We start from the raw sequence: 17,025 nt of genomic DNA on the forward strand, positions 1-17,025 counted from the left end.
TTTAATTTTCATACATTTGCAAAAATGGCAAAAAAAATGTTTTCGCTTTGTCAATACGGGGTATTCTGTGTTGATTGATGAGGAGTTTTTTTCAGTTAATCCATTTTAGATTAAGGCTGTAACGTAACAAAATGTGGAAAAGGTCAAGGGGTTTGAATACTTTCCTAATGCACTGTATATGATCATATAAACTACTAATAAAATAACTACAACAAAATGCTCTCAAGCCATTCTTTTTCTCCACATGAAAAAGTGTGCTGCTTATATTTAGCATAATACGATGAAAAGCTATTCTTTTCATATTGGTGTAGGAATTTAAGCCACAGCTCGTGTAAGATGTTAGGGTTTACACAACAAGGTTCTCTCATCTATTCTCAGGAAAGAATGGAAGCTGTGGTTTGTTTTGTCTTTCCGAAACAAACACTCACTATTCAATCACATTCTAATACATTTTCATTGTTGACAGGTGATATCTTACTTATAGAAAACACCAGTCAATGGAAATGAAGGCTTCATCACAAATACTCAATAGTTATTTTATGGAGAATTGCGCTTTGCAGAATAATGTGATTACTGACACATAAGTAGCAGGGAATTCCAAAGAAGAGCTTATTCTAATGTTTAGGATACAAATAATCTTCCCCAGGAGTTATGACTCCTTGATATCCCTGAATAAAGGAAACATATTTATTCAAACCGTAAACCTATGCTGCTTTTGGGATGTAATGTTTATTTTGGAGGATGAAAACTGCTTATTCAGTGCCATCAGAAAGCATTCACACCCTTTTACTTTTTCCAAATTTTTTTTGTTACAAAATGGGATTAAAATGGATTTAAATGTCATTTTCTGTCAACTATCTACACAAAATACTCTAATGTCAAAGAGAAAGAAAAATTCTAACACTTTTTTTCAAATCATGAGAAATTAAACAGTATTCAACCCCCAGAGTCAATACATGTTAGAATCACCGTTGGCAGCGATTTCAGCTGTGAGTCTTTCTGGGTAAGTCTCTAAGAGCTTTCCACACCTGGATTGTGCAACAGTTGCCCATTATTATTTTCAAAATTCTTCAAGTTCTGTCAAATTAGTTGTTGATAATTGATTGCTTGACAACAATTTTCACGTATTGCCATAGATTTTCAAGCAGATTGAAGTCAAAACTGTAACTCGGCCACTCAGGAACATTCGCTGTCTTCTTGGTAAGAAACTCCAGTGTAGATTTGGCCTTATGTTTTAGGTTATTGTCCTGCTGAAAGGTGAATTCATCTCCCGGTGTCTGGTGGAAAGCACACTGAACCAGTTTTTCCTCTAGGATTTGGCCTGTGCTTAGCTCCATTACATATTCTTTATCCAGAAAAACTTCCCAGTCCTTAAAGGGATACTTCGGGATTTTGGCAATGAGGAAATGTATCTACTTTCCCAGAGTTAGATTAACTCGTGGATACCATTTTTATGTTTCTGCGTTTTTCTGGGAAAGTAGATAAAGGTCCTCATTTTCCAAAATCCCAAAGTATACTTTTAACGATTACCAACATACTTATAACATGATGCAGCTACCACTATGCTTGAAAATATGGAGAGTGGTGCTCAGTAATGTGTTGTACTGGATTGGCTCCAAACATAACGGTTTGTATTCCGGACAAAAAGTTAATTGCTTTGCCGCATTTTTTACAGTATTATTTTAACTGCCTTTTTGCAATAGAATGCATGTTTTGGACAGGCTACCTTCTGTACAGAATACCTTCTTTTCACTCTGTCATTTAGGTTAGTATACAATGTTGTTTATCCATCCTCAGTTTTCTTTTATCACAGCCATTAAACTCTGTAACTGTTTTAAAGTCACCATGAACCTCATGCTGAAATCCCTGAGCGGTTTCCTTCCTTTCCGGCAACTGAGTTCGGAAGGACGCCTGTATCTTTGTAGTGACTAGGTGTGTTGATACACCATCCAAAATGTAATTAATATCTTCACCATGGTCAAAGGATATCAATGTCTGCTTTTAATTTTTTATACCCATCTATCAATAGGTTCCCTTCTTTGCAAAGCATTGGAAAACCTCCCTGGTCTTTGTGGTTGAATCTGTGGTTGAAATTGACTGCTCGACTGAGGGACCTTACAGAGAATTGTATGTGTGTGGTACAGAGATGAGGTAGTCATTCAAAAATGATGTTAAACACTATTACTGCACACAGAGCAACTTGTTATGTGACTTGTTAAACACATTTTTACTCCTGAACTTATTTAGGCTTGCCATAAAAAAGGGGTTGAATACTTATTGACTCAAGACATTTCAGCTTTTCTTTTCTAATGAATTAGAAACATTTCTAAAAACAAAATTCCACATCGACATTGTTGGGTATTGTGTGTAGGCCAGTGACATTTAAACTTTTTAAAACAATTTTGAATTCAGGCTTTAACAACAAAATCTGGAAAAAGACAAGAGGTGTGAATACTTTCTGAAGGCACTGTACTCTTGAAAACATTGTTGCAGAGATGGTGGTGGGACCGTGGGTGCAGGACCGTGCGGGCATAGGTTGGGAGAGTCGAAAGTCTGTAATGTTGTACTTCGTTCTTCCAATGTGACGTGCCTTGGTGGGTGGATCTGTCTCTTTAAATATTCCTTCCAGGCGGTTGTCTCGGTAACCCGGAAGCTCCCATTTCTAAGATTCCTTCCTGTTTTGTACATTTTAAGGAGGCAGTGTCAGTGGATGCTGGATGATTGTTATTTGGACATTCGCTTGTTACGTGTTGGTATGTGATTCAAGCAAATTGCATGATTGTAAAATAAAATAATATTTCACTGACGTTAACTGCCATGCACACGTGTGAAACGAACGCTTTGCTCCTGGAGATGGCTTGACGTATGTGCATGCACACTCCCTGTCCCTGGGTTTAGGTTGTTTGGATACCTCTACCTCTTGCACGCAAGTGCTTGCATATTCATGTCTAGCTATATTGCTTAGCTAACTAGCTACAGTAACTTACTAAAATGTCAGCGCCTGTTATTTCCGAAGTTAGCTAGCTACATGATATTTGCCATAACTTTCCTTTGCAGTTGCATGCTTCTGCAATCCATAGCAGGTTAACTACTTAGCCTCATTTAATTGAATTGCCTTCACTAGTAATGTACCTATCTTTAAAATACAAACAATGTAGTTGTTCATGTTACATTGTAACTATATAAAGTGGGAGCCCCATGTTCTATTCCCTTCCATGTAGAATGACCTGCAGTGATCCACAAGAACAGAAAATCCATGCTTACTCGACCCTGCACTTTTATACTGTTCAATTTGTGGATAACCATGGCCCAGATTTCTGGCCAGGAGGATAAAGAGAAAACAACTGCACTGAAAGGTAAGCAACTAGCTAGCTGGTCTTGGCTTCCTTGTACAGTTGAGTGTGATAATGGGTTTGTATAGTACTGAAAATGGCGAATCTCTAATTGTGCACACTCACAGCTTGAAAGTAAATGTAAGCTAGTCAACTTCTATTTCTTGGTGTCCGTTGTGTTGTCTGTCACAAGGGCCATTGAAGACTGGTGAACAGTGCTCCTACTGCCTGTCACCTAGACATTTGTTTGCCGAGAGGACTCTAGTTTGAGAGTAGGAAGGGCTATATATAGTCTGATCCTGCTAAAGGGAGAAATGGGCTTTGCCCTCTCAATCTCTAGCCTATAGGGTACTTTTTTCTCTGCATATCCCCTTTGTTTTTCCACAGGTTCCAGTAAAGATGGGACACACACTGCCTATGTTTGAATTTAGTATTTAGGATGCTTTCCCCTCTTTTCCTCGTGTAGGCTAAACATATTTATTCAATTTACATGGAACAGCTCTGAAGAGTGTTGAATGGGCAATCTTCAGTTCAAACAATAACAAATCGGGGACCCCACTTCTGTTTTGGTGAACAGCTGAGAGATGAAGCTGGAGAAATGTAACCACTCTCAAATTGATAGACAGAGCTATGGCTGCAAGGACTGACCATCCCAGATAATAAACACAAAAATAATAAACACAATATGCAACAATTTCAAAGATTTCTACGAGTTACAGTTCATATAAGCAAATCAGTCAATTGAAATAAATTCATTAGGCCGTAATCTATGTATTTCACATTACTGAGAATACAGATATGCATCTGTTGGTCACAGATACAAAAAAGGTATGGGCGTGGATCAGAAAACCAGTCAGTATCTGGTGTGTCCACCGATTGCCTCATGCAGCGCGACACATCTCCTTCACATAGAGTTGATCGGGTTGATTGTGTCCTGTGGAATGTTGTCCCACTCCTTTTCAATGGCTGTGCGAAGTTTCTGGATATTGGCAGGAACTGGAACATGCTGTCGTACATGTCGATCCAGAGCATACCTAACTTGCTCAATGGCTGACATGTCTGCTGAGTATGCAAGCCATGGAAGAACTGGGACATTTTCAACTTCCAGGAATTGTGTACAGATCCTTGAGACATGGGTCCGTGCATTATCATGCTGAAACATGTGGTGATGGCACCAGATGAATGGCACGACAATGGGCCTCAGGATCTCGTCATGGTATCTCTGTGCATTCAAATTGCCATCGATAAAATGCAATTGTGTACATTGTCTGTAACTTATGCCTGCCCATACCATAACCCCACCGCCACCATGGGGCACTCTGTTGACATTGTTAACATCAGCAAACCACGTACATGTGGTCTGCGGTTGTGATGCCGGTTGGACGTAGTGCCAAATTCTCTAAAATGTATGTTTGAGGCGGCTTATGGTAGATAAATTAACATTAAATTCTGGCAATACCTCTGGTAGACATTCCTGCACTCAGCATGCCAATTGCAAGCTTCCTCAAAACATGAGACATCTGTGGCATTGTGTTGTGTGACAGAACTCCACATTTTAGAGTGGCCTTTTATTGTCCCCAGCACAAGGTGCACCTGTGTAATGATCATGCAGTTTAATCAGCTTCTTGATATGCCACACCTGTCAGGTGGGTGGATTATTTTGGCAAAGAAGAAATGGTCACTAACAGGGATATAACCTGTTACTAACAGGATATAACACACTTTACGTGTTGCGTTTATATTTTTGTTTAGTGTAGTTTTGACCATGTTTTGAAGCTATACAGTGTTTGGTTTACATTTTCATTATTCTTTACTTATTTGAGCTGTTCTTGCCATAATATGGACTTATTTTACCAAATAGGGATATCTTCTGTATACCACCCCTACCTTGTCACACAACTGATTGGCTCAAATGCATTAAGGAAAGAAATTCCACAAATGAACATTTTAAGAAGGAACACCTGTTAATTTTAAATGCATTCCAGGTGACTACCTCATGAAGCTGGTTGAGAGAATGCCAAGCGTGTGCAAAGCTGTCAAGGCAAAGGGTGGCTATTTAAAAATATATTTTGATTTAACACTTTTTTTGGTTACTACATGATTCCATATGTGTTATTTAATAGTTTTGATGTCTTCACTACTATTCTATAATGTAGAAAATAGTCAAATTAAAGAAAAACCCTTGAATGAGTTGGTGTTTTAAAACTTTTGACCGGTAGGATATGTAGCAATTGCAAATTGCCCCTTTTTAATGTATTTTTTGTTATGACTTCTAACTATGTCCAAGCACTCTGCAATAGCCTAGGTTTGTTTCCTTCTGTAACTTGCCTAGCCTAATTAGTTGTTGTTGTATATTATGAAACTGTACTGAGAGGAAACATTACTACAACACTGTAAATATGAATACCTAGCCTTAGCCTATTTTATTTGTTTCATTCTGCTAAACCAACATAGTCTTCCCAGCAACAATTGTCACAGTTCTAGTCACACTAGTTCTAGTCACACTAGCAACAGATGAGATGAGGCTAGGCCTTTGACTGCCTGTGTGTTTCAGCAGGTTCTGAGTGTAAATGTTGCTAATATTGATTCTCTGTGTCCCTCCCCACACCTGACCCAGACTTGTTGTCCAGAATAGACTTAGACGAACTAATGAAGAAGGACGAACCTCCACTCACTTTCCCCAAGACGCTTGAAGAGTTTGAGTATGCTTTCAACGAGCGTAAGTCATATCATTTCAATTTTGTGTGGATGTCTTGCATGGAAATTATTGCTTTGCATTTAACATTACATTTTTAGCAAAATTATTTGAACAATCTCGGAATTGAAAAGATTCCGCATCATTTGAATGCACAGGAAATTATCCTCATTTTGAGACCATATTAGAGAACCTGTCTCGGATTCTTCCATTTCTCTCTCTCTTCTGCTCTCTCCCTCTGTCCTGCACTGCTTTTGTCTCTTTCTCTTTTGCTCTCTCTCCTGCACTTCTCTCGCTTGCTCTCTCTCTTTCCATCTCTCTTTCTCTGTGTGACAGCCTCTGCTGGCTGGCTATGTGGCTGTCCTGAGGAAGACATGTTGTGTATTCTACGGCCTGTCAGTAACCTACTCAGCCTTGCACTCAATCTGACGGAGGATTTGCATAGCCTTGCTGCCCTTAAGAACAGGCCCGGGCTGCCACGGCTGAGGAGCCTGCCTTGGGTGTCTTCTTCACTCTCCAAGAATATCATTTCTATATAAAGCCCCTCCGGCTCAGTGCGGAGATAGCTCAGTGCTGCCATGACTGGAGGGTATTCTTCACCAACACCCAAGTTAGCCTATGTCTAAATAGTGTAAAAAATAGGACCATATTTAAGAGGCTGTATACAATTGAAACCGGTATCTTAATTATAAAGATGATGACTTCGTCACAGTAGCCCTCCGGTTTTTCATTACTGGAAATCCAAGGTTATGTACACCTATTACGCTCCAGAATTGAGAACTGCATGCTAATTATGCCAGAAAAAGGGGAGACATTTTGAGGAAACCTATTCCTCTGAGAGGCTGTGTTGTGGAGGCGATGGAGCTGAACTCTCATACACACACAAGTGCGCACACCCAAGTGCACACACACACACTTAATTACAGTGCCTTCAGAAAGTATTCATACCCCTTGACTTATTGCACAGTTTGTTGTTACAGCCTGAATTCAAAATGGATTAAATTGATTTTGTTTCTCACCCATCTACACACTGTACCCCATAATGACACAGTGAAAACATGTTTTTAGACATTTTTGCAAATGTATTGAAAAGGAAATACATAAATACTGTTTCTGATTTATATACAGTGCCTTGCGAAAGTATTCGGCCCCCTTGAACTTTTCGACCTTTTGCCACATTTCAGGCTTCAAACATAAAGATATAAAACTGTAATTTTTTGTGAAGAATCAACAACAAGTGGGACACAATTATGAAGTGGAACGAAATTTATTGGATATTAACTTTTTTAACAAATAAAAAACTGAAAAATTGGCCGTGCAAAATTATTCAGCCCCTTTACTTTCAGTGCAGCAAACTCTCCAGAAGTTCAGTGAGGATCTCTGAATGATCCAATGTTGACCTAAATGACTAATGATGATAAATAGAATCCACCTGTGTGTAATCAAGTCTCCGTATAAATGCACCTGCTCTGTGATAGTCTCAGAGGTCCGTTTAAAGCGCAGAGAGCATCATGAAGAACAAGGAACACACCAGGCAGGTCCGAGATACTGTTGTGGAGAAGTTTAAAGCCGGATTTGGATAAAAAAATATTTCCCAAGCTTTAAACATCCCAAGGAGCACTGTGCAAGCGATAATATTGAAATGGAAGGAGTATCAGACCACTGCACATCTACGAAGACCCGGCCGTCCCTCTAAACTTTCAGCTCATACAAGGAGAAGACTGATCAGAGATGCAGCCAAGAGGCCCATGATCACTCTGGATGAACTGCAGAGATCTACAGCTGAGGTGGGAGACTCTGTCCATAGGACAACAATCAGTCGTATACTGCACAAATCTGGCCTTTATGGAAGAGTGGCAAGAAGAAAGCCATTTCTTAAAGATATCCATAAAAAGTGTCGTTTAAAGTTTGCCACTAGCCACCTGGGAGACACACCAAACATGTGGAAGAAGGTGCTCTGGTCAGATGAAACCAAAATCGAACTTTTTGGCAACAATGCAAAACGTTATGTTTGGCGTAAAAGCAACACAGCTCATCACCCTGAACACACCATCCCCACTGTCAAACATGGTGGTGGCAGCATCATGGTTTGGGCCTGCTTTTCTTCAGCAGGGGCAGGGAAGATGGTTAAAATTGATGGGAAGATGGATGGAGCCAAATACAGGACCATTCTGGAAGAAAACCTGATGGAGTCTGCAAAAGACCTGAGACTGGGATGGAGATTTGTCTTCCAACAAGACAATGATCCAAAACATAAAGCAAAATCTACAATGGAATGGTTCACAAATAAACATATCCAGGTGTTAGAATGGCCAAGTCATAGTCCAGACCTGAATCCAATCGAGAATCTGTGGAAAGAACTGAAAACTGCTGTTCACAAACGCTCTCCATCCAACCTCACGGAGCTCGAGCTGTTTTGCAAGGAGGAATGGGCAAAAATTTCAGTCTCTCGATGTGCAAAACTGATAGAGACATACCCCAAGCAACTTACAGCTGTAATCGCAGCAAAAGGTGGCGCTACAAAGTATTAACTTAAGGGGGCTGAATAATTTTGCACGCCCAATTTTTCCGTTTTTTATTTGTTAAAAAAGTTTGAAATATCCAATACATTTCGTTCCACTTCATGATTGTGTCCCACTTGTTGTTGATTCTTCACAAAAAATTACAGTTTTATATCTTTATGTTTGAAGCCTGAAATGTGGCAAAAGGTCGAAAAGTTCAAGGGGGCCGAATACTTTCGCAAGGCAGTGTAAGTATTCACACCCCTGAGTCAATACATGTTAGAACACCTTTGGCAGTGATTACAGCAGTGAGTCTTTCTGGGTAAGTCTGTAAGAGCTTTGCACACCTGGATTGTATAAAGAGTGTTGGTCCCATGTTTCATGAGCTGAATAAAATATCCCAGATTGTTTCCATATGCACAAAAAGCTTATTTCTCAAAAATGTTGTGCAGCAATTAGTTTAGATTCCTATTAGTGAGCATTTCTCCTTTGCATTCAGGACATTCTTTCAGCCAAAACAATGTGCAGCTTGACTTTAGTACCTTATTGCAAAAAGGATGCATGTTTTGGAATATCTGTATTCTGTACAGGCTTCCTTTTCACTCTGTCATTTAGGTTAGTAATGTGGAGTAACTACAATTCCACTTTGACATTACGGGGTATTGTGTGTAGGCCATTGACACAACATCTGGCCTTAGTCCATTTTAAATTCAGGCTGTAACACAAATGTGGAATAAGGGGTGTGAATACTTTCTGAAGGCACTCTAGGTGTACATAACCTTGGATTTCTAGTAATGAAAAACAGGAGGGCTACTGTGAAGAAGCCATCATCTTTATAATTAACATACATGTATCAGTTGTATAAAGCCTCCTAAATGTTTAATTCATTACATGGTCATATAATTATTTTCTGCATTGTTGGGAAGGGCCCATAAGTTAGCAATTCACTGTTAGTCTGCACCTGTTGTTTACAAAGCATGTGACAAATAAGATTTGATTTGAGACACACACACACCTTGCATGTAGGGTTTCATTAGGATCCACTCTTCCTTCTGTTAAGTGCTACTGTTTAATAGCTCACTTCTCGCCCCACTGTGTATGCATAATAGATTATTAGTTTTTGCCGGGTTTGCCGTTGCGGAATAATTGAGAAAGTATGAGACCCTCCGGCTATTTCGGTTAAGTACGTATACTTTCAGTATTTTAGCTTTATGGGTTTTGCAGTCTTAGAGGTCACAATTACATTTAATACTGTTTTGTTCTTCGATATGTTACAGTGTCGACAGCAGGATAGATGGTTATGTTACAGTGTCAACAGAATGATAGATGGTTATGTTACAGTGTCGACAGAATGATAGATGGTTATGTTACAGCGTCGACAGAATGATAGATGGTTATGTTACAGCGTCGACAGAATGATAGATGGTTATGTTACAGCGTCGACAGAATGATAGATGGTTATGTTACAGCGTCGACAGAATGATAGATGGTTATGTTACAGCGTCGACAGAATGATAGATGGTTATGTTACAGCGTCGACAGAATGATAGATGGTTATGTTACAGCGTCGACAGAATGATAGATGGTTATGTTACAGCGTCGACAGAATGATAGATGGTTATGTTACAGCGTCGACAGAATGATAGATGGTTATGTTACAGCGTCGACAGCAGGATAGATGGTTATGTTACAGCGTCGACAGAATGATAGATGGTTATGTTACAGCGTCGACAGAATGATAGATGGTTATGTTACAGCGTCAACAGAATGATAGATGGTTATGTTACAGTGTCGACAGAATGATAGATGGTTATGTTACAGTGTCAACAGGATAGATGTCCTCATTGTTAAGCATTGTATTTGGAGGTATTAAACAGATGCAGTGATAATTGTTTAGTTTGAAAAAGATGCTCGTAGTCTTGAATTGCTCTCCCTCATCACCTTATTCTGTGCTTGTTGTGTTATTGTGAAATGAACCTGGGCTGTAATAACCACAGGTGTTAAAAGTTCTCCCATGGAAACAATGAATAACACTATGGTCGTAGTGTATTTCCTAACGTACTACCCCTACACACACGGCCCCCTGTCGCTCCCCACTGGCTAGGCAGAGTGGTGGTGGTGGTGGGTGGGGTGAGTGACCAGGGTCAGTGAGAGGGATGGTTGATTGGCTGCCACCCAAAGACCAGCCTCCAAGGCAGCGTGAGAAACAGTTGTGGTGGTCCGGCTGACACCCAACGCCCCCTCTCAGATCTCAGGTGGATAGGGCTACAGAGGCATGTGATGAGGCCAGGGTGAGAAACAGGGAGAGAGAGAAGGGAGGAAAGAGAGGGAGGGAGAGCAAGTTAACGCCACACCAGCTGTCTGGGCCTCGGCTGCCAGACGTCCCAGAAGGCCGTTGGAGTCGTGACTGGAAGAGGGCTCCGCATCCGCGGGCCTTGTACCTGCCAGATGGGGGAATGGCAGCCAAACTCTTTAATTGCAGGAAGGGAGAGAGGCGCAGAAAAGCAAGGCCTCCATCTGAACTGAAGGTCAAAGCTAGTTTGCTTCTTTTGACAGGCGGAACTACTTCAGCATGTCCATACGGAGGTAGAAACCTAACAAGCACTGCATTTTTTTCCCTCCTACCGCTGCTTTGCTCCTCACACCATCATTATCTTTCCTGTCATAATTAAGCGGCAGTCAGTTTGAACAGCGGCGTTCAGTTCTCTCTTTCTTTGGGGAGCCGAAGATTTGGTCCAAAGTTATAATTCCAAACCCTTGTTCCAGCCTCAGCTAAATGCAAAAACTTGATGGGGTCAATTCTGTTTTAATGGATATCGTGATTGACTAATTGATATTCAACACATGAATTGGAAACCTGTTATACTCTTTGAAGATTTTTCAATTTATAAATGATGTTTCAGTAGTTTGCCAGATTAACCCCTGACCTGGAACAAAAAGACTTGAGGTACTGACAGAAGTTTCTCTACTACACCCCCTGGAGAGGGTTTTCATTCAGTCCCAATGAGTAGGACTAGATTAACACGATGTCTCTCTCCCTCCCTCTGTTTCACTGTCTGTCTCACTGTCTGTCTCCCTGTGTCTGCCTCTCTCTTTGTTCATCTCGCTCCCTTTCTCTGTCTATCTGCCTGCCTATCAGAGGGCCAGTTGAGGCACACTACGACAGGGGAGGCGTTTGTGTTCAACGCCCGAGAGGATCTCCACAGGTGGAATCAGAAACGCTACGAGGCGTTGGGAGAGGTACTTATTGTTGCTGCTCCCCCTCTTCACCCCCGTTCATCCCCCTCTAACTCTATCAATCTCCAGTGTTGGCCTATGTTCTCTTGTTGTTAGTACTACTGCAGTACTATTCCTTTGCCTTTTGTACTGAGATGGTGCTGTTCTGTTTTACTATAGCAAATTAAGTTAATTAAAACAAGACGAAAGAGGTAAGGAATTTATCCTGATTTTCCTGAAATTGAAACTATCTCTGACAGGGTATTATTAAGGGAAACTGGTGATGATTTTGATTCCTCTCTGCTCCCCAGTTTTAATAACGCTTTAATTGGATTCAGAGAGGAAGGTGAACATGCACGCATACACACACACACTTTTTATTCCTTGGATTTGTCTTCTAAAGGGTCAGTGCATCATGTATTTGTCTCTGTCTGGTACATATCCTGAGAGTAAAGTGTGTTTGTGGGCATGGCGCATGGAAGGGAGTGGTGGATCCGTCCTTGGCAGGGAGTGGTGGATCCGTCCTTGGCAGGGAGTGGTGGATCCGTCCTTGGCAGGGGGTGGTGGATCCGTCCTTGGCAGGGGGTGGTGGATCCGTCCTTGGCAGGGGGTGGTGGATCCGTCCTTGGCAGGGGGTGGTGGATCCGTCCTTGGCAGGGGGTGGTGGATCCGTCCTTGGCAGGGAGTGGTGGATCCTTCCTTGGCAGGGAGTGGTGGATCCTTCCTTGGCAGGGGGTGGTGGATCCTTCCTTGGCAGGGGGTGGTGGATCCTTCCTTGGCAGGGGGTGGTGGATCCTTCCTTGGCAGGGGGTGGTGGATCTCTGTCTCTGTGTGTGTGTTAGTCTGTGTGCGTGTTGTGCGTGATCAGGATTGGTTTACCCTGATTTATAACTGGCTCAGCATTACAGCTGTTTATACCTTCACACTCAAAAGACCCTTAACATACGATTAAACATAAAGTTCTCCATAATGCAACCGCTGTGTCAGATTTCAAAAAGGCTTCTCGGCAAAAGCACACCATGCGATTATGTTAGGTCAGCGCCTAGCCACAGAAAACCATACAGCGATTTTCCAACCAAGGAGAGGTGTCACAAAAGTCAGTAATAGCGTTAAAATTAATCACTTAACTTTGATGATCTTCATCTGATGGCACTCCCAGGTCTCCATGTTAGACAATAAATGTTTGTTTTGTTCGATAAAGTTTATGTCCAAACATATGTCATCTTTATGTCCAAATACCTCCTTTTTGTACGCGCGTTTAGTCCAGTAATCCAAATGCACAAGGCCAGACGGAAAGTCAAAAAAGTTCTATTATAGTTCGTAGAAACATGTCAAACGATGTATATTATCAATCTTTAGGATGTTTTTATCATAAATCTTCAATAATATTCCAACCGGACAATTCCTTTGTCTTTAGAAAGGAAAGGGAATGGAGCTCGTGCTCACGGCCGCGAGCGATAAACAACTCAAGGCTTTCAGCCAGACCCCTGGTTCAAACAGCTCTTATTTGCTCCCCTTTCACAGTAGAAGCCTGAAACAACGTTCTAAAGACTGTTGACATCTAGTGGAAGCCTTAGGAAGTGCAATCTGACCCCATAGACACAGTATATTGGATAGGCAATCACTTAAAAAAACTACAAACCTCAGATTTCCCACTTCCTGGTTGGATTTTTCTCAGGTTTTTGCCTGCCATATGAGTTCTGTTATACTCACAGACATTATTTTAACAGTTCTGGAAACTTTAGTGTTTTCTATCCAAATCTACTAATTATATGCATATTCTAGCTTCTGGGCCTGAGCAGCAGGCAGTTTACTCTGGGCACCTTATTCATCCAAGCTACTCAATACTGCCCCCGGTTCCCAAAGAAGTTAATTCCTCCAGGCCCTCGCCACTGTTACGGCTCCAGCGTGCGTGCGTGTGCGTGTGTGTGTTCATTCCGAAGTCAGTTTATTTTCTCTGGCTTCAGCTAAAATAATATCTGCCATTGATTTCAAGATATATTTTGCTGTTTTTTTATACTTTCTTTTTTTTAATACTTTCTGTTGAAGCTTACATCTACAGTTGAAGTTGTAAGTTTACATACACTTAGGTTTGAGTCATTAAAACTCGTTTTTCAACCCCTCCACAAATTTCTTGTTTACAAACTATAGTTTTGGCAAGTCGGTTAGGACATCTACTTTGTGCATGACACAAGTAATTTTTCAAACAATTGTTTACAGAAATATTATTTCACTTATAATTCACTGTATCACAATTCCAGTGGTTCAGATGTTTACATACACTAAGTTGACTGTGCCTTTAAACAGCTTGGAAAATTCCAGAAAATGATGTCATGGCTTTAGAAGCTTCTGATAGGCTAATTGACATAATTTGAGTCAATTGGAGGTGTGCCTGTGGATGTATTTCAAGGCCTTCCTACAAACTCAGTGCCTCTTTGCTTGACATCATGGAAAAATCAAAAGAAATCAGCCAAGACCTCAGAAAAAAATGGTATACCTCAACAAGTCTGGTTCATCCTTGGGAGCAATTTCCAAACGCCTGAAGGTACCACATTTATCTGTACAAACAATAGTACTCAAGTATAAACACCATGGGACCACGCAGCTCTCATACCGCTCAGGAAGGAGACGCGTTCTGTCTCCTAGGTATGAACGTACTTTGGTGCGAGAAGTGCATATCAATCCCAGAACAGCAAACAGCAAAGGACCTTGTGAAGATGCTGGAGGAAACAGGTACAAAAGAATCTATATCCACAGCAAAACCAGTCCTATATCGACATAACCTGAAAGGCTGCTCAGCAAAGAAGTCATTGCTCCAAAACCACCATTAAAAAGCCAGACTACGGTTTGTAACTGCACATGGGGACAAATATTGTACTTTTTGGAGAAATGTCCTCTGGTCTGATGAAACAAAAATATAACTGTTTGGCCATAATGACCATCGTCATGTTTGGAGGAAAAAGGGGGATGCTTGCAAGCCGAAGAACACCATCCCAACCGTGAAGCACGGGGGTGGCAGCATCATGTTGTGGGGGTGCTTTGCTGCAGGAGGGACTGGTGCACTTCACAAAATAGATGGCATCATGAGGCAGGACAATTATGTGGATATATTGAAGCAACATCTCAAGACGTCAGTCAGGAAGTTAAAGCTTGGTCGCAAATGGGTCTTCAAAATGGACAATGACCCAAAGCATACTTCCAAAGTTGTGGCAAAATGGCTTAAGGGCAACAAAGTCAAGGTATTGGGTTGGCCATCACAAAGCCCTGACCTCAATCCTATAGAAAATGTGTGGGTAAAACTCAAAAAGTGTGTGAGAGCAAGGAGGCCTACAAACCTGACTCAGTTACACCAGCTCTGTCAGGAGGAATGGGCCACAATTCACTTATTGTGGGAAGCTTGTGGAAGTCTACCCGAAACGTTTGACCGAAGTTAAACAATTTAAAGGCAATGCTACCAAATACTAATTGAGTGTATGTAAACTTCTGACCCTCTGGTAATGTGTTGAAAGAAATAAAAGCTGAAATAAATCTCTCTACTATTATTCTGACATTTCACAATAAAGTGGTGATCCTAACTGACCTAAAACATTACATTTTCACTAGGATTAAATATCAGGAATTGTGAAAAACTGAGTTTAAATGTATTTGGCTAAGGTGTATGTAAACTTCTGACTTCAACTGTATGCGTGCTTCAAAATATGTAGGAATGGAGTATGTATCTACGAAGTGCCCTCCGTGCTCTGTTTTACATACTTTGATTTGGACTGATATTCCGACCCTCCCGTGCTCCAATTTGCATGCTCTGATGTGCTAATCACACACCAATGTTTAAATTTGTTGTAATATTTTGTTAATTTGCATCCCCGCTATTTTGCTTTTAATTTTTCTGCTCATTCTTTGAAGTTCAAAGAGAAAGATGGACTCTTTGATGGGATTACCTGTGTGTTTTTCACTTCTAATCCAGGTACGTCCTTAGAGAACTAGCCTTATGTGTAGTCCTTCCTGTCTTTAGCTGACGGAGTTATCCAGCATCTGAAACGCTGGAAGCAAACATTTAGTAGTGCGGAACAGAGGCGTTTGACCTTCTTGAACTCAGACATCAGACTCAGGCCCAGACGTTTAGAGATGGAACGCTCATCAAGGAGCCAGCATGCTAATGAGATTTGGTGGTTACCAGAGACAGCATCTCATTGGAACATGTGATAGGCTATGTCACTGGTGACTCTAGCTGTGATAACGATACATAACGAGAGAGGGGTGTGGCTAAAGTTGGCTTGGACCCCTGTCTGTCTCCGTCTGTATGTCTGTCCATCCATCTGCCTTGAGGCCAGGTTAATTCACAGGGCCGGGCGATGATTGTCACTCTCATGAAATGACACAGAAACTCTGTCTGGGCAGATGGAATAGAATAATCAAAGTTAATCAAATGGCTAGTCAGACTATGCATTGATCCCATTATTTTGTTCTTTTTTTATTGTTGCACTGACACTCTTGCACAGGCTCAATGTACACTCACTGGACTCACAAACACTACACACACTCACAAATGCTACACTGACACTCCAACACACACATGCATATTGATCGCCACAAACATATTCCTTCACACTCTTCATACACTGCTGCTACTCTGTTTATTATCTATGCATAGTCACTTTTATCTCTACCTACATGTACATATTACCTCAAATACCTCAACTAACCTGTACCCCCACACATTGACTCTGTACCGGTACCCCTTGTATATGTATATAGCCTCATTATTGTTATTTTGTTGGCTTACTATTGTTACTTTAGTTTATTTAGCACATTTTTCTTACTTACTTTTTATAAACTCTGAATTGTTGGTTAAGGGCTCGTAAGTAAGCATTTCGCGGTAAGGTTGTATTCTGTTGTATTCTGCGCATGTGACATACCATGTTGTGGATTTAATAGGAGTTAATAGTAGTTAGGCCCTATGAAATGAATCAGGGTAATAGGACACTATATTCCTATGGACTGGGTCTGGGCTGGTTAGCTATGGTCTAGTTCTGTCTTTTGGACATAATCATTTTCCACCATTGAAAATGAGGGGGTCTTTCTTGTCTAAAGATATTTCTGTATTCTCTTATACATTCAGGGTTTTAATGGCTATTGTACATGCTCTCCCTGAGTCTTTTGGGCTATGAAGAGCAGGTCAAGGTTTAGGGGTGAGCGCAGAGAAAGCCCCTGCTGCTGAGAGCCCTCGTTCACAACAATGGCCTTCCTGAACCCCACAATGCATTGTGCGGAGGTGGAGAGA

The 17,025-nt window shown here is 41.1% G+C and overlaps 1 protein-coding gene across 1 annotated transcript in view; it reads left to right on the forward strand.

The window, feature by feature from the left end:
• Nucleotides 1–2,505: 2,505 nt before the first annotated feature.
• Nucleotides 2,506–17,025, forward strand: part of LOC106585793 (cotranscriptional regulator FAM172A homolog) — a 319,763-nt gene continuing 305,243 nt past the window's right edge. Inside the window, exons 1-4 of the mRNA XM_014172421.2 lie at nt 2,506–2,753; nt 3,222–3,356; nt 5,950–6,051; nt 11,668–11,768. Coding sequence (XP_014027896.1) covers nt 3,257–3,356; nt 5,950–6,051; nt 11,668–11,768 — 303 coding nt within the window. The 5' untranslated portion in view covers nt 2,506–2,753; nt 3,222–3,256. The remainder of the gene's footprint in view (nt 2,754–3,221; nt 3,357–5,949; nt 6,052–11,667; nt 11,769–17,025) is intronic.

The sequence above is a fragment of the Salmo salar genome, chromosome ssa24 (genome assembly GCF_905237065.1).
Source record: "Salmo salar chromosome ssa24, Ssal_v3.1, whole genome shotgun sequence".
Classification (NCBI taxonomy): Eukaryota; Metazoa; Chordata; class Actinopteri; order Salmoniformes; family Salmonidae; genus Salmo; species Salmo salar.